Source organism: Pteropus vampyrus, unplaced genomic scaffold (genome assembly GCF_000151845.1).
Source record: "Pteropus vampyrus isolate Shadow unplaced genomic scaffold, Pvam_2.0 Scaffold714, whole genome shotgun sequence".
NCBI classification, from domain to species: domain Eukaryota; kingdom Metazoa; phylum Chordata; class Mammalia; order Chiroptera; family Pteropodidae; genus Pteropus; species Pteropus vampyrus.
The window spans coordinates 406,218-433,095 of NW_011889495.1; the positions used below are offsets into that span (position 1 = coordinate 406,218).

Here is a 26,878-nt window from a genome sequence, read left to right on the forward strand (position 1 = left end):
GATTCTTAAACGAGTTAATAAATCTGAAAATTTTCTTAGTTTAATTTCTATTTTGGAAAATGCCAATATAACCCACCTAAACAAAAGCTCTTTGGCATCCTCCATAATTTTTACATATGTAAAGAGATCCTGACACCAAAGAATTTGAGATCTACTGCTTTGGACTACTATTTCTGAACACTAGAGTTGTTGAACAGTAGACTCACCCGAGGAGTTTTCAAAAATACCACTGCCTGGCCCTACCCCAGATAAATTAAATTAGAATCTCTGGGTTTGGAACCTGGGCAATAATATATACATATGTATATTTTCAAGTTATCCATGTAATACTAATATACATTCAGGGTTGAAAAACTCTTGCCCTAGTGTAGTGTTTTCAAAACTTGCCCAATCATAAGAATCGTCTGAGACAGTTGTTAAAAGTAGCAATCCCATTCCCTCCCTAGAGCCAATGAACCAAATCTCTAGGGTAAGTGGCTGGAAAATCTGCCTGTTTAATAAGCATCTCAGGTGATTCATAAAATGAGGCAACTTTTGGGAAACATTACACCATTTTCTTCTCAACCTCCTCATTCTTGATAGCAGGCCAGCTAAGGTATTAGTTGCTAAGAAAGGCATTGCTCAACTAAATTTGATGCACGAAGTTTGGAGTACACACCTTAAAACCTTCCTTGGGAAATTACCTTTGAATGTGAGCTTTAGTATGCAGAAATGACTTTAAAATTTAAATGAATAAAGACAGAGTAGTTAATTATTTGACAAGGTACTATTCTTGTATGGAGGGACTTTTCTCCCATGCCACTCAAGTTTCACACAGTTTTGTGGGAAGTAACTTTATAAATTTGGGTTGGGCGAGTGAATTCCGCATAGGCAGCTGACTCCTCAGCCCGAGTGTTTGGAAGGACCTGTTAGAGGACTGGTAAGAACCAGTTTTTCTTGATTGTCTTGTACTCAGGATAAAAACTATAAAGACAACAATTTCATTTCCTCGTAAATTATAAGAAGGCAAATAAATCCAAGGAGGGGTTCAAATGGATTACCTTAGAGTGCAGACTAGAATGTGGTTTATGGGAATCACAGTGGAGAAGTGAAACTTGCCTGAAGAGAATACACCCTCAAATTCCTACTTTTTATCTTTGGCTAAAACAGGAAGAAGACTCTGCCAGTATGAAATAGTAATTTCCTGTCTGCAGTACTGCAGTCATTTTTTTTTTACTGGTGAGAGAAATAAAGAAATCACTGAAGTACAAAGAGTGGAGGTAGAAATTGAGACTTAGTGGTTTTTATATGCTAAGTACCTAATGCCTGGTTCATAATAAATGCTCAGTAATAGTTGTGATCACTCGTCTAGAGCTCAGTGTTAAAAATGTACAAAATATTAATAACTCTATACAGGCACTCCTTTAATGTAACTTGTGTTCAGCAAGGCTCACACTGAAAATTTATAAAAACCTATAAGAAAAATTTAGTTCTTCCAGAAAAGATAATCATAAAGCTGAAAATAGTAATTTCCTCTGGAGAGTAGAAATGACGTGATTAGGGGAGGAGACTTTTCCCTTTATGGTTCTCTAGCATTACATATTTTTTAACCATGAGCAGCTAGCTAGTTTATAGGTATTTTAAAAATGACAAGTTTAAATTTTGAATTAAATAATCATACAAGTGGAGACCTTGAAGGGATCTTGGGTACCTCTCTCTTCCTATCAATGCCAACTCTCAGAATAGTTCCAATTTCCTCTTCACTGTTATTTGAAAGTGACAGTTGTTGGAATGCCCATAATTCTCATCTTCTATCAAGAGGTAGGGTCTTTTGAACATGGGTTGGCCGTGTGATTTGCTTTGATCAATCGGATGTTAGCATATGTGACAAAAGCAGAGGCTTGAAAAACAGTGGTTCACTGGGGCCTACCACCTTGGTGCCTTTGTCACCTGTCTAGCTCATTGATGATGACAGACAAGGGTCCATTCCTCATTGTTCTAACTAACCACTAGACATGTTAGCAAGGCCACCTGTGGCCAGTCAGCTCCCATCTGACTCTCCAACTGACCACAGACACATGAGCAATCCCAGATGAGATAAGCCCAGCCTGGAGCAGACCAGAAGAACCCTTCTATAGAGTTGTGAACTAAATAAATGATTGTTATTTTAAATCATAATTTTGGTATAGTTTATTATGCAGCAGTTGGTACCTTGATACAGTTTCTAAATTAGGAATTCTCTGCTCTAGTCAAATAGGTCCATTTAATCACCACTGCAAACCATTGTTCATATACCTTTGTTCATACCTCTTCCCTAAATGACCTGCATTCCTTGTCTTCACTCTTTACCCAACACCTATCTCTTTTCTTTGAAGTTAATCTTCAGTTCCTCCACCTCTCCATGACCAAGAGTTTTATTTTCTCAACTCTTGAAATGTGCTTTATATCTGTTAAGCATGCCAATGCTAATTTTTAAATTCTATTGGAAATATTTCCATAGTTTAACATAACAGAGATTAATGAGAGTTAATCCAAAGTAATTTTATGGAAATATGTTGTTGATTACCTTTTCCTTTCTAATTTTATTACTATTTAACTCAATAGTCTACACTTCCTTGATACTTACACAAAAAAACCTGGGTCCAAATCCCTGGCACCTACTAGCTGTGTGACCTTGGGCAAAAGAATTAAGTTTTCTGAAAGCCAAACTTTATTTAAAAAAAAACATATTTTATAGAGTTATTTTGAGAATTAAATGATATAAATCAAATCGTCTGTCAGTACTGCACATATAGTAGGTATGGTCTACTTAAAGATGTTTGCTATGAATAAAGCCCTATGTTAAAAAATGCAGAACACAGGTGCCCGAAGACCTACCTGGATACTCAAAGAGTGGTCTTATGCAGATGGACAGCATTGTCTTACCCTAGGAGACTGTTAGAAACATAGAATATCAGGTCCCATCCCAAATCTACTGAATCTGGATTTTAACGAGAGTCTCAGGTGATTCATATGCATGTTAAAGTCTAAGAAGCATTACCTTTAAAGACCTTAAAGTAAAGCTAAGAGATCTGTAAATTGATTTGAAATAATATCTGGGCAATTAAACACTCATATCCACTGGATTTGATTCTCATTTAGTCTCATTATTTGATAGGAATTTCTGATAATGAGCCCCTCAAGGAAATCTTACATCATTATACTCATTGCAGAAATTCCTCCAAGAGAGTTGATAAAAAAGATTTTTTTCCTAAACTTCAAAACCAATGAATTGACCTCTATTAAATATAAATGCAGAGGGACTTGTAGGTTTAAAACTTATCTTGAAAAAAACTTTTTTTTACTAGTCTTAAAATCTTTTCTTTTTTCATTTCTAGGAATTAAAGAGCAAGGAAAGAATTACAAAGAATAGAAATTATTTTGCTATTGTAAATGATACTTGTAAACAGAAGTCACTTAAACACAGCTAGCTCTTGAATCTATAATACAATATATAGATTGCTTGAATTTTACATTATAGGGACAGGAACCAAAGGAGGGTTCGATGTGGCCGGTAGGAGATAGTGATGGAAATTTTCTACCCCAGAAGCCTCTCTACAAAGGGAGGAAATCTGGAGACTTAAGGGTTCAACAGCACTATTTTCACTTCCCTGTTGATTTGTGAAATAATGTTACTTGGACTGAAGTTCTAGTTTCTTCTCCCTAGGTCTCATGTGTTTCTGGCTGCTTTTATAAATATGAGTCAGTACAATGGCATGATAAAAATAGAATTAAGGGGAAAAAACTAAGAAGCAGCATTTCGAAGAGAATGTCAATTTTTAAAAATCTAGAACTTTCTCTGGGGTGCTAGAAACTTCTACTTGGCTTTAGAGTATGTAATCCTTCTTCCTTTGGAAATCTGCTCAAATTGAATAATCTGGTGAGATTAGAGATCACAAAGTTTATATGGGTTTAATTTTTCTAGGCCCCTTTACTTTTGGCCCAGGATCTAAGAGTTGTTCAGTTGGCTTTCATGACGAATCCTATAAACTTCTAACAATTGCTTGGTGACAAAAACTAAAGTGTTCATTAAAAGCATGGGTGAAGAGCAGTGTTTAAATTGCTTGAGACCTTTGCCCTCCAGAGCCACTCTCCTAAATCAATCAGGCTGGGAGAGAAAGATGTATTTGGGGAGCCCACTATCAACTTTGAATTCGAAGTTTTACTATGTTCATTCCTTGTATTATAGCTCAGATAATCTAAAAATGCAGAGACAAGGATGCTAAGGAGAATGAAATCCATTGGATATCAAAATCCAGTTTTAACCTATTAATTTAATATATCTTTTTTATCTTTTAGGGAGGCATGAATAAGAAGGGATGCTAACAGACCCAACTTTCCCTTTACCTTCCTTCTTTTAAAAGTCTGAAAGGCAGACAAAAGAAAGAATGAGATAGACTTGGGTTTAGGATAAAAATTGATGCATGAATATTGAGATTCTCCATGGATTTGGTTGAGTCTTTGGCCTCCTGGTCTTAATAGGAATAAATTATTAGGAGGCTAAAACAGAGTTCATGCAAATACTCATTTGCGTAAGCTGCAAAGACTAGGTAAACAAACATTAGTAAAATGGAAATTCTGTTTCTCAGTTAAGAAACAGAACAAGTTTTTTCTCTTTCAAGACCAATTTATGATAGAGGAAGTGAAGTATTATCTTGACTTGAGGAGAAAGTGTGTCTATTTCTAAGACCTGAACATCAGACTGGGGGAGAGATAAGTGGTTAACAGAGAAAAAATATAAAAACTAGGAAAGAGGGACAGAAGTGTGGAAAAATTAGCAAAAAGAAGCAAGAATGTGCGGCAAAACTCTGTCAAGTGTTTCCAGGGGTAATTTATTTAAGAGTTAATGATAGAAATTTGAATTTTGGTGTTAGGGATTTCTGCTAGATCATTAAGGCAGAGAATGTCAAGTAATAGCAAAGACTGACAATTAGGAAGCAGAAAGCGAAATAGTTCATGGGATTGCTAATTCCTTAAGCATTCAAGTACTTACCTTGCTATCTCTGATTAATGCCAACTACAGGGTAACAACCAGCAAGGATCGGTTATTCTAATGACCTTAAAATGAAGCATATGGGATTAAATTCAATTTGTCCCTTGAATTTATATCATATTTCAACTTTGAATTATTTTTCAACTGAAAGAATTTCAAAATGCTTCAGAAACTTTACAAATATAGTAATCATATTGATGCCAAAATGAAAATCTCTCTGAAGTGGAAAATGGGATCTATTCAGGGGCAAACAGTATATATTACAATCAATTATATTCTAAATAACAAAATCTCTAGTGCACAACAAGCCATTACAGCTTCATAGGAATTCAGAATATCGTATTTAATAAAGCAATTATAATCTGTCATCCCGTCCTCAAGATAAGCAGCCTTGCCCTGGAGCTTACCTTATAGATTTCTTTGGTATAAATTAGACCTACTGAAGTATAATCAAGAAGTTTAAATGTCATATTAATTTTACTTTATGGGATATGTAATATGGTCCTAAATTCTAATATGTTCAAGTTAATTTTTACAGACTATCAATTAAAATTAATCTTCTGCAGAGGAAATGCATTAAAACTTTATATGTAATACTGTAATTGTGTCTGCAGGAAATAGTGATTATAAAAATGGCTGAAAAATGAATATGGAAAAATAGAATCATTTTCAAAGATTCTGTAAGTTATACTTAATTGTGAAAAAGTTTATTTTTATACCATTATGTACTGTCATATGGACACTAGGGCTTTTGTTTTGCTCACTTTTCCTGGAGGCACAGATAAAATTCAGTTATACACTATTCTGGTCTTTTGAGTCAACTGGGCAGGCATTGGTGACTAACTGTAGAGATCAGGGATAAGGTAGAATTAGAGAAGACTTCAAATGTACTGAGCTTGGGTAATGCTATAAAGATAAATAAGGATGTGAATTTTGGGGTCAAAAGATTAAATTTAAAAAATTATGTGAACCTTATTTATGTGAAGCAATCAAATATCCACAAATGAGAATCTGGATATCATAGGAGAGAGATGCCAATACTGGAGATACAGATTCACAGGAAATCCAAAGAAGATAATGGAAAGTATGGCAAATAATGAGTTCACCAAGATAAGATATGGGGAGGGATAGGAAGGAGAAGCAAGAATTTCAGTTCTAGGAAATAGAAGGTTGACAGGAAACCAATGAAAAAGCTTAAAATGGAGAAAGTGGGGAGGTAGGAGAATAACGAGCAGCATGCGATGATACAAAATCCACCGGTGGTGGTAGGGAGACCTTCCTAAAGGAAGAGCTGCATCAATAACGAACTGTGTAAATACATTATTACTGGATCATCCATGCATTGGAAGGCTATTAGTTATTAAAAAGGATGAGGTCAATCGGGATGTACTGACATTGAAAATTTATACAAAAAAGATAAAGGACAAAATTGCATATGTAGTATCCTAACATTTGTATACAAAAGAAGATAGATATAATCTTTGGACTGATACACAAGAAACTGATGATTGTAATTGCCTCTGAGGAGGGGGCCTGAGAGCTGAAGATCATATAGGGAAAGAGGTTTAATTTTCACTGCATACTTTTTTGTACCACTTATACTTTTTACCAAGTACAGGAATTTTTAAAAATAAACTATTAAAAATAAGAAAAGATTAGTGAACAGTGTCATATACTGTAGAAATGTCAAAGAAGTTATAGATTGAGATAAAGGTCATTAGACTTGATGATTAAGGGGCTTAGGTAAATTTGAGAAAGTAGGTTCAGTTGAGTCATTTGATATTGAGGGAGAAAACTGTATTATAAGCGGCTAGAGAGCATATTTCAGAAAGACAAAGAATTTAGCCTGAAATAGTTGAGGTTTGATGGAATAAGTTTGTGAACTCATTAGTTGTGTGTATGTGCAAATATGCATATACATATATAACTTTCTCTAGTTATGAGAAAGGCAATAATGAATTTTATCTGGAACCAGCAATTTGCAAGTATGATGTGACAGAAAAAGAAACTGTTGAGGAATTTGAGAGCGCTAGTAAGAGCACTTGAAGGTGAATAGAGGGTGGACAGGGTAAAGAAAATTTGGTGAGGATTGGGGGTGAGCTAAGTATGACATATGGAAACAGCTTGAAGAAGTTTTGACACCAGGAGAGGTAACTGAATAATATGAATACTATTCATTTAGAGGCACATAAGTCAAGGCAATAACTCTTTGCCCACCATCCGTTAGATCATATAAGATTTTAGCTATAAAGAATGTAATTCTGCTCTACTATAGTCAGCAAAGAGAAAGCAGTTTAAAGTCAACTTCATAACCTCAGATTTTGTCAAAAGAGTAATGGTAAGCTAACTTGACATAGTGCCAACTTTTTGATTACAGAAAATATTTTCTGCAAAGGATGATTTCTATAAAATGAGCAACTAAAGAGATAAAATCAGGAATGAGTATTAAAAAAATTCTTCAAATTGTATTTGAATAAAACAATAAATGTGACTTAACCCAACCTAGAGCAGATGGAGTCACACCATAATGGTTATTGCATGGCACTGCCATGTGAGCTCTTGGGGAACCTACCAGAAAGTGTTTCTGGGAGTTGGTAGGACCCACTCTAGGATATCCTCAGTATATCTGGCTGTGGTTGAACCTACACTAGAATAAAATAAAACAATATTTGGCCCTGAAGTTGCCATAACATCTTGTACACAGTTAAGTTCCTGACTGGCTACAAAAGACTGGAGACATCCCTGGGCCTGATTTTATAAGATTATACTGCAACCAAACCTGCCCCTGGGTCAATGAGTCTGGTCATTCTTATGGTAGCAGGTCAATTCAGGTTTAGAACTAATTGGGAAACTGTTGTTATTATGGCTTATATGTGGGAACCTGCCTTTTTAACTGGATCTAAGTAATATTCCATGAAATAATGCAGAAAATCACAAAAGACTCTAACCAGAAAAAAAAAATGCCAGTACACTCTTAAAGCTATAGCTTTTTAAGATAAGTCATAGAACAAAAGTAAAACAAACAAACAAACAAACAAAACAAACCCATTAAGTGGAAAAGTTTACATATTAAAGGTTTGGAACTTAGCTTTCATCACAGTTAGGAAGAAAAAGACAACAGAAGTAGTATTATTTGGGCAAAGTTATTTGTTGGTTTACTTGAAGGAGTTGGAATAAACCAACTAAATTATTTTGAGAACTCTAAACATTTTCTTGCTTTTGGGCAAGGATAACTGACCCATTTGCAGATAGACTTGTCTGTCCTCCAAGAAAGACATACATTTGGGCTATAAAACCAATCAAATAAAGTTAAATATGACTTGTTTCAAAAATTGAAGAGGAGGGAAGTCTCCTAAGCTCATTTTATGAGGCCAGCATTACCCTGATTCCAAAGGCAAAGATATTACAAACAAAAATTATAGGCTAATATCCCTGATTAACATAGATGCAAAAATCCTCAACAAAATATTGGCAAACCAAATTCAGCAATACATTAAAAAGATCATACACCATGATCAAGTGGGAATTATTCCCAAAATATGAAGTTGGTTCAATATCCACAAATCAATCAATGTGATATACCGAATAAAGTATAAAAATGATATGATCCTGTCAAAGATGCATGAAAAAGATTTGACAAAATCCAGCATCCATTTATGATTAAAAAAAAACTCTCAGCAAAGAAGGAGTAGAGGGAACATACCTCAACATAACAAAGGCCGTATATGACAAACCTACAGCTACCATCATACTCAATGGCAAAAGGCTAAAAGCATTTTCCTTAAGATCTGGAACAAGACAAGGATGCTCACTTTCATCACTCCTGTTCAACATTGTATTGGAAGTCCTAGCTATAGCAATCAGACAAGAAAAAGATAACTATAGAGAACCCTAAAGAATCTACCAGAAAACTATTAGAACTGATAAATGAATTCAGCAAAGTAGCAGGATAAAAAATTAATATTCAGAAATTGGTTGCATTTTATGTACTAATAATGAACTTTCAGAAAGAGAAATTAAGAAAACAATCTCATTTATGATTGCATAAAAAAAGAACAAAATACCTAGGAATAAATTTTACTAAGGAGGTAAAAGACTTGTACCTAGAAAACTGTAAGATATTGAAGAACATACAAGTAATTGGTGCAAAAATGGTGCTCATGGATACAAAGAATTAACATCATTAAAATGTCCATAGTACCCAAAGCAATCTATAGGTTCAATGCAATCCCTATCAAAATACCAATAGCATTTTTTACAGAACTAGAAGAAATAATTCTAAAATTTATATGGAAACCCTCATACATTGTTGGTGAGATTGCAAATTGGTACAGCTGCTATGGAAAACAGTCTGGAGGTTTCTCAAAAAATTAAAAATGGATATACTTTTTGACCCAGCAATTACACTTCTGGGTATTTATTCAAGGAAAACCAAAACAATAATTCGTAAAGATCTATGCACCCCAGTATTCATGGCAGTACAATTTACAATAGCCAAGATATGGAAGCAGCCTAAATGCCAATCAACAGATGATTGGATAAAGAAATTATAGTTATGTTACTCAGCCATTAAAAAAAAAAATGAAATTCTACTATTTGCAATGACATGGATGGACCTAGAGGTTAAAATAGCGAGTGGAAAAAGTCAGACAGAGAAAGATAAATACCATATGATTTCACTTATATGCAGAATCTAAGGAACAAAAAGAAGAAACTAATCAAAAACAGACTTACAAATATAGTGGACAATTTGGTGACGGACAGGGGGAGTGGTTGGGGGACTGGGAGAATGGAGTGAAGGGTTAAAGAAGTACAAATTAGTTGTTGATAGATGATCATGGGGATGGGGAGCATGGCATAGGGAATGCAATTAGCATTAATATGTTGGCTAGGTGGAGGGCCAGGGGAGGGAGGGAGCAATTGGAGGGATCATTTTATGAACTATATAGATGTCTAACCAATGTACTGTATACTTGAAATTAATTAAAATAAATAAATTAATTTAAAAAATAAAATTTATATGGATACATGAGAGACCCAGAATAGCCATGGCAATCTTGAGAAAGAAGAACAAAGTTGATGGTATCACACCTGATATCAAACTATACTACAAGACTATAGTAATCAAAACAGCATGGTACTGGCATTAAAATACACACATAGATTAATGGAACAGAAAAGAGAGCCTGAAAATAAACCCGCACCTCTATGGTTAATAAATCTATGACAAAGAAGGCAAGAATATACAATGGGGTAAGAATAGTCTATTCAATAAATGGTATTGGGAAAACTGGACAGATACATGCAAAAAAATAAAACTGGGCCACCTTCTTACACCATACATAAGAACAAACTCAAAATGGATTAAAGACTTAAATGCAAGATCCTAAACCATAAAACTCCTAGAAGAAAACATAGGCAGTAAACTCTTTGAAATTTCTCTTAGTAATATATATTTTTTGGGGGGATATGTCTCCTTAAGCAAGGGAAACAAAAGAAAAAATAAGCAAACGGGACTACATCAAACTAAGAAGGTTTTTCACAGCAAAAGAAACAAACTATCAACAAAATGAGAAGACAACCTGCTGAATGGGAGAAGATATCCACTAATGACACATCTGATAAGGGGTTAATATCTAAAATATATAAAGAACTCATACAACTTAACACCAAAAAACCCAAACAATCTGATTAAATGGGTAGAGAATCTGAATAGATATTTCTCCACGGAAGATATTCAGATGGCCAACAGACAAATGAAAAGATACTTAACATTACTAATCATCAATGAAATGCAAATTAAAACCACAATGAGATATCACCTCATACCTGTCAGAATGGCTATTATCAATAAATTAATAAACAACAAGTGTTGGTGAAGATGTGGAGAAAAAGGAACCCTTGTGCACTGTTGGTGGGATTGAAAATTGGTGCAGCCACTATGGAAAATAGTATAGAGGTTCCTTAAAAAATTAAAAATAAAACTACCTTATGACCCAATAATCCCACTTCTAAGTATTTATCCAAAGAAATCCAAAACACTAATTCAAAAAGATATATGCGCCCCTATGTTCACTGCAGCATTATTTACCATAGCCAAGATATGGAAGCAAACTGAATGTCCATTGACAGATGCTTGCATAAAGAAGAAGTGACACATATATATAATGGAATATTACTTGGCCATAAAAAGAATGAAATATTGGTATTTGTGACATGGATGGACCTAGAGGGTATTATGCTAAGTGAAATGTCAGACAGAGAAAGATATGATTTCATTTATATATGGAATCTAAGGAACAAAATAAATGAACAAACAGAACAAAAACAGACTAATAAATTCAGAGGAAACATGGTTGCCAGGTGGGAGGGAGGTTAGGGGGTCTAGGTGAAAAAGGTGAAAAGATTAAGAAGTAGAAATTGGCAGTTACAAAATGATTCTAGGTTTGTAAAGTACAGCACAGAGAATATAGTTAATAATGTAATAACTATGTACAATGCCAGGTAGGTACTAGACCAATCAGGCAGATCACTTCATAAGTTATAAAACTGTCTTACCACTGTGCTGTACACTTGAAAGTAATATAATATTGAGTGTCAACTGTAATTGAAAAATAAAAAAGTGAATAAAAATGTTTTAAAATAGTTTTTAAGATGAAAAAGTACTATACACATAGTAGAAATTTCAAAAGGGTGTAGAGTAAAAAGTGAGACTCAAAAGGCAATTTCTTATTTCTAGTTTTTTGTGTGTCCCTGTAGAAATATTATATGTATAAGCAAATAAATACATTTCTTCCATATATGTTTCTTTATTTAAAAATACAAATTGAAGCGAATTATATGTTCTTGCTAAACAATGTATCTTGGAGATCTTTTCTTATTATTAGACATAAAGCCACCTTACTGTAACAACTGTATAGTATTCTACAGTAGGGATAGTCTCTCACTTATTTCACCAATATCCTATTTGTGAATTTTTTCCCAGCTCTTTACTTTCTTAATCAATGCTGCAACAAATATCTTTCACATGTCTATGTGCACAGGTGCAAATATATCACATAGATAAATTTATAGAAATAAAATTGTTGGGTCAAGGAGTATGAATATTTGAAAAAAAAACTTTGACTGGTACTGGGAAATTGTCTTCTAAAACTGTTTACAATCTCACTGAGAGTATATGAGAGTGCTTGTTTCTCTCAAACCTTGCCACTAAGTGTATTTTTTTTTTTACTTTTGTTAATTTGAGAAAGAAAACTGTTTTCACTTGCATTTTTAAAAACTAGGAGTACAATGAAGAAATAATACTTCTTAAAAATTATAATTAGTGATCAAACAGAATTTTTTAAGTAGTATCTGACTTTAGCTCTCTTTTGAGAGAGGGGTCCCAGGGAATTTATGGCTGTAGAAGTAAATTTACATTTACATAATGTGCAGTGATAAACAGTTTTAACAAGAGACGGTTTCATAGATAGGTTTCATTTTTTGAAAAAGGGGAAGAAACACCATTCTGTGGCTCGATGTGGGTTTGTCAGTTATTGCCTCCCCCCTTTCCGGGACTTCCCACTGTTCTTTAGAACAAATCAGATGAGCAAAAACAACTTTTTCCATAGGATCAGTTATAAAAAGAATGGAAATGCAACAAGCAGCTTAGTTTCTTGTTTTTTAGCAGTGAAAAGAACACTCACCAAAGGCTTGCGAACCTTTCTGGAAAAAGCACTGCCTGGCTTATTCATCTCTTTATGGTCAATCGTGTTTCTGCAGGACCAAAGGAGCAGATTGGTTAGCGAAGGTAAGAAAAAGGAGGCAACAGGCCTTATAACTGCTAACTTTTTCTGCCATTTCTCTTCTCATATTTACTTAGTCCCTTTATCATCGGAACTCAGATCCAATCCGATGACATCTAAAATGCTATTCTAGTTTACCAAATCAAAGGTGAGTGGGAGTTTAAGTAAACATTCAGTGGAATTGGACGATAAGAGAAAAATGAAGTTAAACACCCCTTTCTCTTACTTTTTCATGTTCACATTTGGAGAATTTCTAAAATATTTTTTTACCAAAATATTTGACTGGTCTGATCAAATATTTGTTGTGTAATTTATTTAGTCTTCATTCACTAATTCCTATACAGGTTTAGCTTCTGTGTTTTTAAAAGAAGGTCAACTATACTTTCATAAAAAAATAAACAAATAAAAGAAGGCCAGAAAACCTAAGCAGAATTTTGCAGGGACAGCACAACTCTTTTTTTTGAATATTTAATTTGTTTAATTAAAAAGTGAAAGATACTAACAATTATTCACTTACTACAGAAATACTGTGTTGAGTTTTTCTCTTTGAATATCCAAATAATTTCAACTTTATTTATAAAAGAAACATAATTGTAGACTGCTTATTTTATTTTATTTTATTTAATGGTGATATTGATTAACGAAATCCAATAAGTTTCGGCTGTACACTTTAACAATAGGGCATATATATATTTACACTGTGACAGCAGAACTCTTGAATTCAGTTATAGTGATGTAGTTTTAGAGAGAAATACAATCATAATTAATTCCAATTGGATTTGACTCTCAATTATTCATTCAGTGAGTTTGTGATAAGTGTTTTTCTGAGTGGCAGGACATATTCCAAGTGAATGTGATCTACAGTGATGATGCTTTCGAATTGCCATCTGGGTGATTTGGGGAAAATCTACTTGTTGATATTAAAGACAGTGCATGTACAGGTGGGCATTTGTTTGAATTATCTTTAGACCTGCTTAAACATTATTTTTCTTGTGCACATCTATCTGTGCTTGAATACAGACCTGATTTGTCCAGAATGTTCCTATTGGATATTTTTAGAACATTGCTTGCATAGATCAGTGTAAGAACATTGTGTTTCTGAATTTGAGAAGCTTCTTGAAGGAATAGAGAGTACTTAAAATTTGTATAAAACAAGGTAATCTGGGGAATATACAAAGATAGTGAAGTAATTCTAATATCGCTTTGATGAGATGTTTTCAATAGTTCAAGTTATTGAACCATTTCCAATCACATACCTAATTTTTCTTAGATATATAAGATATTGTTCCTCTAAGCTCTTCACAAACATGATAGAATGTAAATCTGCCTTCATTAACTAAAGATAGTTATTAACCTCCCTCATTCTTGTTTTGCAAATCAAAAACCTATATAAAAATGAAAAGAATAGTGCAATGAACACCCAAATTTCCGTCATGTAGATTAATCAGTTGTAGCTATTTGCCACATTTTGTCTCTCACTGTGTCTTTCTCTCTGCGTATATACATATACACACATACTCAGTTTTTTTCCTAAGCTGTTTAAAAGTATATTGTTGACTTTAGGGCACATGACACTTCCAAATTCTTGAGCATGTCTCTTCTAAGAAAAAGGGCGGACTTTTACATAATTATAATGTTAAGGAATTTTAACATCAATAAATTCTGTTATCTAACATACAATTCATATTCAAATTTCCCCCAATTATCCACATGTTCTTTACAGAGTTTTTATTTTTTAAATTCAGGATCAAATCAAGTATCTTGCATTGTATTTGGTTGATATGCCTGCAATTAAGTGTGTGCCAATGTTAATCAATATAATTGACAATATAATTAACAATAATTAACAGTTATTAACACCAAGGAAATTTAACATCAGTCAATACTATTATGATCATTTTTGGTTTTTTTAGTACTCTCATTTTGTGTCAAAATACTTCAAAAGTAATTTGAAAAAGTGATCATAAACTTTAATTTTTCCATTTGTAAGAAGTAAAGACAGAATATGAACAAAAGTCTAAACTGTGAAAAAATATATTTACTAATATTTCTGCACCAAAATTTACATTTTTTGAAATAAGAAAATTTACATATCCAGATAAAGCCTTTAGAAGTAGCTGCTACCTTTGGTCATAAGGATCTAAGGAAAACCAAACAGAAATTTATTTATTTACTTGGTGATGTTAATACAGAAAACAGAGGCTTTTCGACTTATTATGTTACCTTAGCCACCAGATTAGACTTTCAGAAATTAATTCATTAAGAATCACTTCATATTTGATAGAAGACTAGATAATCCCAAATTTTATGTTTTGTAACAGGAATTGAAATATGGATGAATGATACTTTAGAGCATCTGTCAGCAAATGCCACAAAAGATGAAATAATAGAGAATAAGCCAAGGTATATGATTAAATGAATGGTTATTTCCAGCTCTAAAGAGCCTGTACTTTCAAAGATAAGAGGAAGGAAACTGCAGATACTTTTTTTAAAAATTAAGTTTATTGGGGTAACATTGGTTAATACAATTATATAATTTTCAAGTGAACATTATAATTTGACATCTGTATATTCTATTGTATGTTTACTCCCCAAAGTCCAGTTGCCTTCAGCTACCATATATTTGATTCCCCTTATCCACTTCACCCACTCTCTACCCCACCTATATTTGACCCCTTTTACCCCATATAGCAACCCCCTCCTCCCCCATCACCTACCCTCTGGTAACCACTAGTCTATCTATAGTACATGTTCATGAGTCTCTGTTTGTTTGTCCTGTTCATTTGTTGCTTTTAGGTTTATATCCCACATCTAAGTGATATCATGTGATTTTCAACTTTTTCTGTCTGGCTTATTTCACTTAGCATAATTAGCAGATACTTTTTTATACAGGGAAATCCTTCCTAAAGAAACCACTTGTTTAGGATAAAGTTCTTGCATCCTTCCCTAAAAGAAAATTAAAAAATGTAATATAGATTTTTTTACATTATCATAACTAGATTATGAACAAAATAATGTTCAAGTTTTTAATGATAATCTTCCAGTGGTTTATCTACAAGTCTCCAAAATCAATACGATCTTAAAATACATGGATTGGAATTATGGAATCTAGAATTTAGATTATAGGGGAAATAGAGAAGTGAAGAGATGAAATAGAGTATTTTGAGAATTTGGGGGTATTAAAAAATAGCAACCCTGATACATCACCTACACACAATCTTAACAAGACAGTTTGCTTCACCCTCAAATTTGAGGCAAAAAATAAATCTGATTGGAAAGCTAAAAAATAATAATAATGTGTTGAAGAATGTCAGTGGAGAAAGTTAATCTCAAACATTGCTGGTGAGAGAATAAATTGGCCCGAGCTACTTGAAAGGCAATTTGCAATAGCTATGATGCAGTAATTCAGCTTCTCCAAATCTGGTCTAAGGAAACATTCACGGAGGCATATGCAACGATGACACATATTTAAAAAGCAAGAAAAAATGGACTGTCCACTATGAGAAATGATTTACTAACATAAGATGTATCTGTGGATGTACAATTTTGTAACTATTAAAAGGCAGATCCATATAAGCAGCCATGCTGACACATGGGAACCAAACTGCACCTTAGTTAGCTAGGCCCAAGATCTATGAAACAGCAGATGTTTTCCTGTCATCAGTTCCGTAAGGCTACATCCCATGATGCAGGAGGTAGCCCTGTTCCACTGCCTCCATTTTTGTGCAGCTGTGGTCTTCTTTGCACCATCTCAACACAGCTTCTCAGATGTCTTAGCTCTCATGCACTGAGATTGTATTTCCAGAGACAGGGCTTGTTCTGCCACCTTATCATTATCCAACTCTCCCACTTCCTACCAAACCCCAATCTTCCCACTTTTCTTTTGCTATTGCAAGTTACTCCTTCATTCAAAAGACTGTCTCAATGATTTATTTCAGAGTTTAAGGTAGCAGCTGAATTCTGCTCAAGTTCCATGCAATCCTGATAAATATATTGGGGTAGGGGAGAGAAGAACCTAGAACCATTTTCTAATTGAGGGACATAGATTCTGCATGGATGGCCAGGGGCTTTGAAATGTTGCTATATGAGATGAGACATAAAGGGTATTGGTTGTGGGACAGGGGATGGACAGAGAGCCAGGGCTCTCAGGACAAGAAAAAGAACACAAATATCTGGGATGGGCATGGGATTTAGGAGAACTAGGAGAAATTCAGCATGGCTGGGGTCCTGGGTCCTGTGGGGAACAGGCAGGGATGAGATTGGGAAGGCAGATAAGGACCCTGTATTATGAGGGCCTAATGTGTATTGATTTTATCTTGGAGGTAATTGGGAGCTGTTGATATTTAAACAGGGCATCTGTAATATTAAATTGCTCTGGTTGTAAAATTAAGGGTGAGATGGTATCAGGCTACAGTGGTGGAAATGGTTAAGGAAAATGTTCATATGGTTAGATTAAAAGGCCAGAGGATAAATTATTTCTACACCACAAAGACATATGAGCATTGAAACATGAATGGGACATATATGTAGACCTCTGGGCCACCCCTCTGGGGTGGGCACTGGCTGTCTTCCTGGTGCTTTTCTTTCTGAACTTCACTACACCTTCCTTCCTTTATTTAGCAAGTGCTGTTGTTATTAAATGGAGTCAGGGCTGATACCCATTTCCCGGAAGGACTAATTGCTTGTCATAACTGTGTGATATTAATTGCTCCCAATTGTGTAGTAGTGTGATAAATTTTAAGATCAGACCACACTCTTTGGACTTTGTAAATTTGGACTTGAATCTTGTCTTTAGTACTTAGTTGCTTTGTGACCTTGGGAAGGTCATTTGTCATACCCAGATCTCAGTTTTCTCATTTTGAAAACTAGATAGATTATGATAATATCTAACATGTAGTGTTCTTGGAAGATTAGGGGAATATATGGAAAGCACTTGACACAATTGCTATTATTATTATGTCCTATCCAACTTATTGCATCTGCTTTTTGACTTAGGTCAAGGGTATGAAAACCATGGCCTACGGGTTAAATTGGCCCTTTGCCTGTTTTTTGTAAATAAAGTTTTATTGGAACACGGCCACACCCATTTGTTTATGTATTGTCTATGGCGACTTTTCTGATACAATGGTAGAATTGAGTAGTTGTAACAGAGACCTAAAATATTAAAAACTTGGCCCTTTATAGAAAAAGTTTGTTGATCCCTAACTTTGGCTTTTCCAATGTTCTCTCTTATAAAGTTCTTTCCTCTTTGTTTTCTTTTTCAATCCATGCTTGTGTTGTTTGGGTGAAAATTAAAAGTGTATTAATGTATAAAAGTTATAACAACAGTTTTCTGAGAAACTATGTAAAGGCTAATGTAGAAGGAAGAGTTTATACTGCAACTTTTTCTGAAATCCAAGTAAATTATTAAACGAAGTTCTGTACTTTAGCACGTATTTCTAAGTTGTGAATTTGCACATAAGGTTAATTTTGGTATTCCCCTGTCTGGTAATGATTAATATAGGCCAAATTTGCCTAGAACATCTCATCTGCAAATGTCCTTGGGTGTCTTTTCCTTCACACTTAACCAGCCATGGAAAAGTCTAAATATATTTATTTTATATATACATACATATATAAATATATATAGAGCTTCATATATATATATATGTATGTGTATGTGTGTATATATATATAGCTTCTCTATGAATACAAATTCAAGTGATAAAATATCCTTGAACGTTTGAAGTAATCCATTGGGTCCAGTTTTAGTTTCTCAGATAAAATAAAGTCTAATAGAAGTTAACATTTGCTTGAAGCATGTGTTTTGTAATACCTTTGAAAAGATTGAATGATGTCTTTAAAAAATTTCACAGATAATCACTGAAATGTATTAAGAAAAAAATGCCAACAATTAAAATAAACCCAAATAATTTTCTGTTTCTCTATTTTTAAGTTTTAGAACGTCATGATATACAGCACTGTTTTCATTTTAATGGTATGTTAAAGGGTTTTTATGAAGATTAAGTGAGTTAATAGGTGTACAATTTCTGTTTTATCAGCCAATATTATTACTCTCTTTGCATAGCTTTAGAACAATCTTTCAAAAGCGGTTTTGGTGTGCTCTCTGCTGCCCTCTGCTGCTAACTTTTTAGAAATGAATTTCAATTCTCGGTAATACCTCTTAATAGTCAGTCATAAACTCATGCAATATTATGGTTTGAGGGGCCTCTGTAGATAATACCACAGATGCTAACTTGATTTAATTTACAGAAGCAAGCAACTACTTTAATCTCCTTTAACTAATTATTTGATATTTACTACCATTTCTTTAAATAGCATGCCTGTGTTACAACTTTTGGATTTTTCAGTTTGGGGCATTATTTATTGACTTGTTATCATGAAGATAGGATTTAGTTCTCTTTCCTCCCCTAGCTTTCACCAAGTACATACATCCTTGTCCTGTTCCTCTCACTATACGGACTGGCTACCCAATCTGGACACATACGCAAATGCCCAAGACAATTTTTATTGATATTACATTACTATAAATGATAAAATATTATCCTTGTTTCCTGGATTTATTAGCATTCTATGGTTACATTTTAAATTTGGTTAGATTAATTTTCAGTGACTTAAATATTATTATGACTATGCAAAAGCTATTTACAACTCAGCCATGTAGTAAACCAGTTTTTTGCTGTACAACTTTTTCTTAAATTATAAGTTGGAGTTTATAATTGTCTAGATCTGTGGTGTCCAACATAGTAGCCAAATGTAGCAATTTAAGATTTCAGTCACACTAAACACACTTCAAGTGCTCATTAGTCACATGCGGCTATCGGCTATCATATTGGACAGCACAAATATTCAACATTTCCGTCATCACAGAAAATTCTACTGGACAGCACTTTCATCACCTCAGAGACAACCTATGAGACCACATGATTAAAATAAAAATAGCTTTAAAAATATTTTTGAGCATTCATGCTCACACAGATTTTCTACACTTCTCCAAATAAAAACAAAACAAAAATTAAAAGGAAGTTCTATATAGTCCCTATTTTAAAATACCAAAACAAAAAGAGTCTCAGATAAGGATCTCATTTTGTTACCAAACATCTAAAAGTTTATACTCTTTTATTACTGTCTTTTGATATATTCTCTCTAATACCCTCTGAAAGAAGTACAGAAATAAGTGAATTAATTAAATTTCACTCTAGAATTATTGCTATGACAGTGATCATCCAGTGAACTTTAAATTGCAATTATAATGAACTGCCTTTAGTATTTTCTTTTTCTTTTTTTTTTTGCCTTCAGTATTTTACAATTTTACGTTATCACCTTCACTATCTTCTAAGTCTGTACTGTTCAAAGTAGTGCTATGTGATATTTTAAAATTAATTTAAATAAAATTAAAATTCAGTTTCATTCACCACATTTCAAGTGCTTGGTAGCCACATGTGGCTGTTAGTTAATATGTTAGCACAGATACAGATCATTTCATCATTCCAGAAAGTTCTGTTGGACAGCACTGGTTTACACTTTTCCTTTGCTTAGCTTTTCCTAGTTCACTCCCAAAGTCCATAGCCAATTATATAAATCTTACTTCATAATGGTCAGCTTATTAAGTTGTTTTTTATTTCATCTTTATCTCCAAAAGCCTTTCTGATCTATTCCAACTAGCCAGTTTGCCTTTTGAGCCTGTTACATAGCTTTCATTCTGGAATGTCATTTCACTGTCATCATGGGTAGGATTCTGACACTTCCTGGGTCTAGGAAAAAAACGAGGAGCCTCAGTCTGCAGCCCTTCCATCTTTTCTTCCTAATCCTGGCTACACCTCACACTCGGTCTATACATCCAGGCTCATTGCTTGGTCCCACATACTGGGTCTGGACATGTGTACATGTCTGGTCTCTAAGTCAGCCTTAGTCATGATGCATTTGGAAAAGAGTGTGTGCAAATTCTGAGACTGGGTCTAGTCGATTCGAGCAGGGAGTTCTGAGGTCCTGAGTACTAGACACGTGGTTCGGAAGGCAGCAGTGTAGAGACTGGTGGGTTCCATCATGTTGGCTTCTAGGACTTCTCACCCTGTTGGGAGAGGCACATCTGAAGGAGGGTCAGAGTGGGGCCCTTTACAGTGCAGGATTTGGAACAGAGTCTCTGGCTATATAGGTCTGAAGGCTCCTTTGTTTCTCCCCAGTCCTGGATTTCCTGTTTCCTGTATTCCTTTTCTGCTTTTTATTGATTTACTTACTCCTTTCAGAGGAGAACATCTTCTGTTTGCTTCCTGAGAAAGTCGCCTGGGAGATGAACTATTTGAGACTTTGACTTAAAAATATTTCTATTCTATCCTCATAGTTGACTGATAATTTTGTCATTAAATTCTAGATTGGAATAATTTTTAAGAATTTTTAGACATTATTACATGATTACCTGGCTTCTCATGTTGCTGTCGAGAAGTCTGCAGATTCTAGTTCTTGGGGTTTTTTTTTTCCTGACTTTTTCCTCTCTGGAAACATAGTTATTTTCTCTTTGTCCCAAGTGTTCTACCATTTCGCAATAACAAGAAGAGGTGTAGGTCTATTTTTACCCAGTATATTAGGAACTCGTATACTTCAATTCTGGGAAATATTTTTGAATTCTTTGAATTTCTCTATTTTCTCTGTCCTCTTTCTGAACCTTCTATTATTCAGGTAATGGATCTTCTGGACTAGTTCACTAATTTTATCTTTTTTTCTATTTTTCATTTTGTATTTTTGTTATACTTTCAAAAAATGAGAGTTTGCCTCAATTTCCAATCATTCTATCGGGTTTTAAAACTTTCTATCATTTTTAATTTCTAAGAACTTCAGAATTTTTTTTAAAATAACATCCTATTCTTAATTCAAGATTGTAATATTATCCCTATCTCCTTGAGAATATTGATGGTAGTTGAACCCCCCTCCCTCCCTACCCTGCTCTAAGTTTGTTTCCTCTAAGCGGCTGTTTTGGTCTCTCTCATTCAGAGCTTTCCTCAGATATTTCAAAGTTCAACTCATACTTAAAGATAGATGTCCAAAAAGCTCAATGGGCTCTATTGATTGTGAGCTTGACTGAAGGGTGATCTGGCTGCCTCATTTAGTTGGGGAAACCTGTGATGCCAATTGACCTTCTCAGACCAGTCTGCTTTCCCCAGAACAGTCTTCCCAATGTCCTGCCTGGATGATGGATGCTCCTCCGCCAGCATTCTGGGAGCTAAGAATAGAGGGTCATAGATTTCAGCATCCAACATGCATACGTTTATTTAATCTATTATTGGTTCAATAATTCTACCCTCAACTTGTATCTCAGAGACCCTACATTTTAGTCTTTAGAGAATAAATCTCAAGTTTTCCTTTGGGGATGAAGATGGGAAATGGTCACCTGACTACATGGAGTGAAGAAGATCTGGGTTTCTGACTGCCTTTTAAATACTTTCGATCTTTCTTATTTTAGATATACCCTCTTTACCCTACTCTCAAAGGGTATGTGATGCCCCAATTCCTGAACATTTACTGGAATTTAAATCGGATTGGCCTTTGGATTTTCCCATGGCTTTTTTAGGATTCAGCTTTTTCAGGTCTTCTAAGTCATTAACCCTTGGCCTCCTGTTTTCCCAGCTTCTAAAATGTCATTGCTCTAGTCTCTTCTCCTGTTCTCCCTTTTCTTGTAGATATCTTAAAAAAATCATTTACTGCTGTTTTAATGAAGTTTGGGGGGTGAGAAATACATGCATATGCTTAACTAGTTATTTTTCCTGGAAATCTGCTTTCCAGGTGAGCTCAGTTTGATCTCACTTTTGAGCTCAGCTCACATGCTCCCGAATAATCAGTCGATCAGGATTTCCTCAGTCACTTCAGGCCTCTGTCCTTCGTGAGATGCCTCTAAGTTCCAGCTTGCTTACATAGAGCCATCAGGTCGGTTGCTAATGTGGGGGTGGTGGGGTTCTTCGGTTGCCATCATGTAGTCACACTGACAACCCACATCAACTTCTCATCCTTCACCTGGTCTCTGGTTAATAGTCTACTGAGATCATGCCTGCAATCTTCCCATTCCAAATCTAGGTCTTTTCCAGGTTTGTAGGCTCTGGATAGCATGCTGGTGTGTGAGCTGACTTGATGAAGCAGCCTCAGACCTGTCTACCGAGGCAATCCACGTGGCTGGCTCTCCTCCTGCTCCTACACCATGCTGGGCAGGAGACTTCCTGCTTCCTCAGATTCTACCTGGGACATAGGGGCACAGACTTCTTCTATTTTTGGCTTCCAAGTGTTTCTGGAGCTACCATTTCACTCCATGGGGGATTCCATCCACTGAGTCTATTGTTGATGCCTAAATATTATGCCCTAAGTTTTTTACGGTTTTGGATTCTGAAGTTTAGAAGCTCAGGTTATAGTATCTCAAAAGCCATTTCTCTAACACTTTGATTTTTGCTGAGAGCTTCTGAAGTCAGTTTAGAAACTCAAATGCTGAGCGTTGTGTTTCTGCTCTGGTTTTCCATAATGATGTTGTGAGGCCTTGAGCGGGGAAGACCCTAGCTGGGTGGGGTGGAGTGGAAGGGTCGCCTCACTATAAAACCTTTAGGATCAACTTTTTTGCTCTATTATCTTCTCATACATATAAAAATTTGCCTTTTCACCTGAATGTTCAGTTTGTTGAAGGCAGAACCACACTTCATTTTTTTTAAGGGAAGAACATTTTCTTTATTCTTATAAATATGTCAAGCATACAAGAATTACTTCATGGATTTGTTGAAGACCTTTAACTTTGTATCTTTATGGCACATGATGATGATGCCTAGAATACAAACATTTAAATAATTGAGAAATTTGCTAAATATATCTTGGAAGAGTTCCAAAAGAGAAAATAAATGTTACCCTTATACACTTAAAACAATTATATTAATTATATTTACAATATTTACCTTATACAATTAAAGAATTTACTTGGAAAATAACTACATGAATATAAAAGAGCTGCTAAAATTAAAAAAAAGGACCCTCATGTATGGTTAAAATAATCCTTTTTTAATTCGACTTTTCAATTCAGGTTCAAGTTGACAGGTCTGTTTTAGTAGCCCAATGCTCAAGGCCAAAGAGGACTAGTTTTCCTTGTTGTCTGTTGCCCAGTGCCAAGAATTCCAGTGCGTTCCTTTTTTAGAAAATGCAGCTGCTGGTTTCTAGCCACTCCAGACTCAGGTGACAACTGCTGAGAGTGGAGAGGGGAGGCAGGTATGGTGAAAGCCCAGGGTCAGGAAGGCTCCTTGGTAATGAGCGTAGAAGTAAATACATCAGTTGGGTGCAGAGAGATTTCCAAGATGTATTGAGAAGTGGGTGGGATAGAGCAAGAAATTTATCCTGGGCTGCAAAAGTAGATGGGGCTTTATGGTCCTTCATGACAGGTTGATAGTGAATTTCAAACCATGCAATTATTGCCAACTAATTCAAATGAACAAATATTGAATCCCTCCTAAATGCAAACAACTATGCTAGCTCCTAGGGATAAAATACAAAAATTAGCAAAATAAAGCTCTTATTTTCAGTGGCATTTGCAACAAGTTTCCTCATTTTTCTCATAACCCACTAGCTGTGTGGCTTCTCTAATTTGAAGCTTCTCAATCATTCTCCTTTTCCTCTGGGGCAGGATACAAATGCCTTTGTTTGACTTCTAAGGCCCTTCATGACCCAGTTCCAGCCTATTGCCCCAGCCTCTTATGCTTAGCGTCTTGGTATATGGTGAACAGACCATGCTACCATATTCTTATGACTGGAATGCTTCATCTTCACAATTTAGCTGAAATGTCATCTTCTCTGTCACACATTCTGTTACTCCTCCCCCTTAGCCATAGGCTGTGTTAGGGGCTCCTCTTCTGTACTTCCTTTGTGCCTATCACTATTTTAACCTTCAGTGAGATAATATTGGAATTATTTGTGTCTAGTTTATTTTCTCCCATAGTAGAAACTCCTTAAAGGATGCAACTGTGTCCTAATCACCTTTATATCTCCAGCACATGCCATAGTCCTAGTACACAGCAGACTCAGAATTAGTAATGGCTTGGTAAATGAATAAAATGACTTCATTTACTGTCCCTTACTTTTTTGATATATCAACTGCCAATTTAAAAATTTTTAATATTAATTTCCCCCAATGTTACCAAGTCTCTTTCCAGAATGCTGTCAGAAGGGTACCTCAGTGGACTTGCCTACCAGAAGGATATCCACTGGAGTTGTGCATCTTATAATGAGCAGGTGGCTGAGGAGAAGGAAGAAGAGATGAAATCTGCTCTTTCCTATTCCTCTGTGGATGAGACACAAGTCAGAAGTCTCTATGTGAGCTGCAAATCCTCTGGCAAGTTTATTTCTTCAGTGCATTCGAGAGAGAGCCAACACAGTAGAAATCAGAGAATCACAGTGCTACAGAAAAACCCCAATCCTGTGTTTGAAAGCCCAAATATGGCTGCAGTGGAAATATGTAGACACCCTAGCAGAGAGACCTACTTGGTTCCACCTTCCTGCAAAAGTATTTGCAAGAATTACAATGACTTACATATTGCAGGGGGTCAGGTGATGGCCATTAGTTCAGTGACAACAGATTTTCCCTCTGAGAACAGTTTTGAATTTGGCCCTTTGCTGAAATCGTCTGAGATTCCTTTGCCCATGGAGGATTCCATTTCTACTCAGCTCAGCGACTTTCCCCAAAAACCTATACAGCGGTATTCATCCTACTGGAGAATAACTAGCATCAAGGAGAAAAGCAGTCTGCAAATGCAGAAGCCTATTTCTAATGCAGTGCTGAATGAGTACCTGGAGCAGAAGGTGGTGGAGTTATATAAGCAATACATTATGGACACTGTGTTTCATGACCATTCCCCTACGCAGATTCTGGCATCTGAACTCATCATGACGAGTGTGGACCAAATTAGTCTTCAAGTGTCTAGAGAAAAGAACCTGGAGACCTCAAAAGCCAGGGATATAGTCATTAACCGCCTGTTGCAGTTGGTGTCTACTGAAATCAGCACTCCTAGTCTCCATATTTCTCAGTATAGCAATGTGACTCCATAGAGGATGCTTCCATTCCTCTTAACTACTCGCAGCTAAAGCACCACTTTATCCATTTATTCTGCGAATGTGGAGGAGGGGGTTGTGAAGGAGTAAAGAGCAAGGGAAGTAAAGTTCAGCTGGAGGTCAGGTGTGAATTAAGAGGAAATCTCATATTACACATGATGAAATGTGGGAAGAAGAGCTATAAAGAATGATTTCAAAGCAATAAAGCAAAAATAAAGATGATCAAAAAAACAAAGGTAGGATTCATTTAAGTGGGGGGGGGGTACAGAAATGAAAAGACAACAAGCCAAAGAAACTTACACACATCATGTTAAAATTAAAAAGCCAAAGGTTTCAGGGTAAAGAGTTAAGAATATATTACTCAAAAAATTCCTCCAAGTTGTTTTCCCTTGAGGGAAATGGACTATAGAAGGCTGCTATATTTGGGTAGAGAGACAGGTTCAGTTTTCAAAATATGTTTATCTCTTTGTTCTGTATAAGTAGATCACTTAAAATATATTCTTTATAAACATTAAAACAGTAGCAAATTGTAATTGTGTTTTCCTTTTTGAATGATTACTTAGCTACAGCCAAAGCCACAGAACAGCCACTCAAATCTAATTTTGTTTATTAGTGGAGATGAAGTGTTCTAAATGGAAAATACCACATAGTGAATATAAAACTATTTTGATTTTGCTGTATATGATTTTCTTGGTCATAATTATGAATCTTTCCCCCCATATTTTCTCTTCCTTTTCTCCATGCTCTTTTGACCCTTCTGGAGTCAGGAAGGGGGTCTTCCACATCCTGAAAACAAAGTTACAAGTTCTAGGGTCCCATATAAAATTCTGTAAATTTATGCACGAGACCGGTAGCTTCATGAGCGCCACACTGCTCAACCTCCTTCCTCTAGCGCAGGGATTGACAAACCAAGGCTCATTGGCCAAATCTAGCCTGCTACCTATTCTTTTTGAGATATGATTGACATATAACATTAGTTTCAGGTGTACAACATGATTTGATATTTGTACATATTGTGAAA

The 26,878-nt window shown here is 35.2% G+C and overlaps 1 protein-coding gene across 1 annotated transcript; it reads left to right on the forward strand.

Annotated features, from left to right (window-relative positions):
- The first annotated feature begins 12,702 nt into the window (after window positions 1-12,702).
- Window positions 12,703-26,447, forward strand: CUNHXorf21 (chromosome unknown CXorf21 homolog). Its single transcript, XM_011385419.2, has 2 exons — window positions 12,703-12,800; window positions 24,952-26,447. Exon 2 carries the CDS (start codon window positions 24,964-24,966, stop codon window positions 25,852-25,854), a length of 891 nt encoding a protein of 296 aa, XP_011383721.1. The 5' UTR covers window positions 12,703-12,800; window positions 24,952-24,963; the 3' UTR covers window positions 25,855-26,447.
- Window positions 26,448-26,878: the final 431 nt, after the last annotated feature.

Bases quoted from the DNA above. Each gene is read 5' to 3' on its own strand.
- CUNHXorf21 (XM_011385419.2), top strand. From the start codon at position 24,964: ATGCTGTCAGAAGGGTACCTCAGTGGACTTGCCTACCAGAAGGATATC.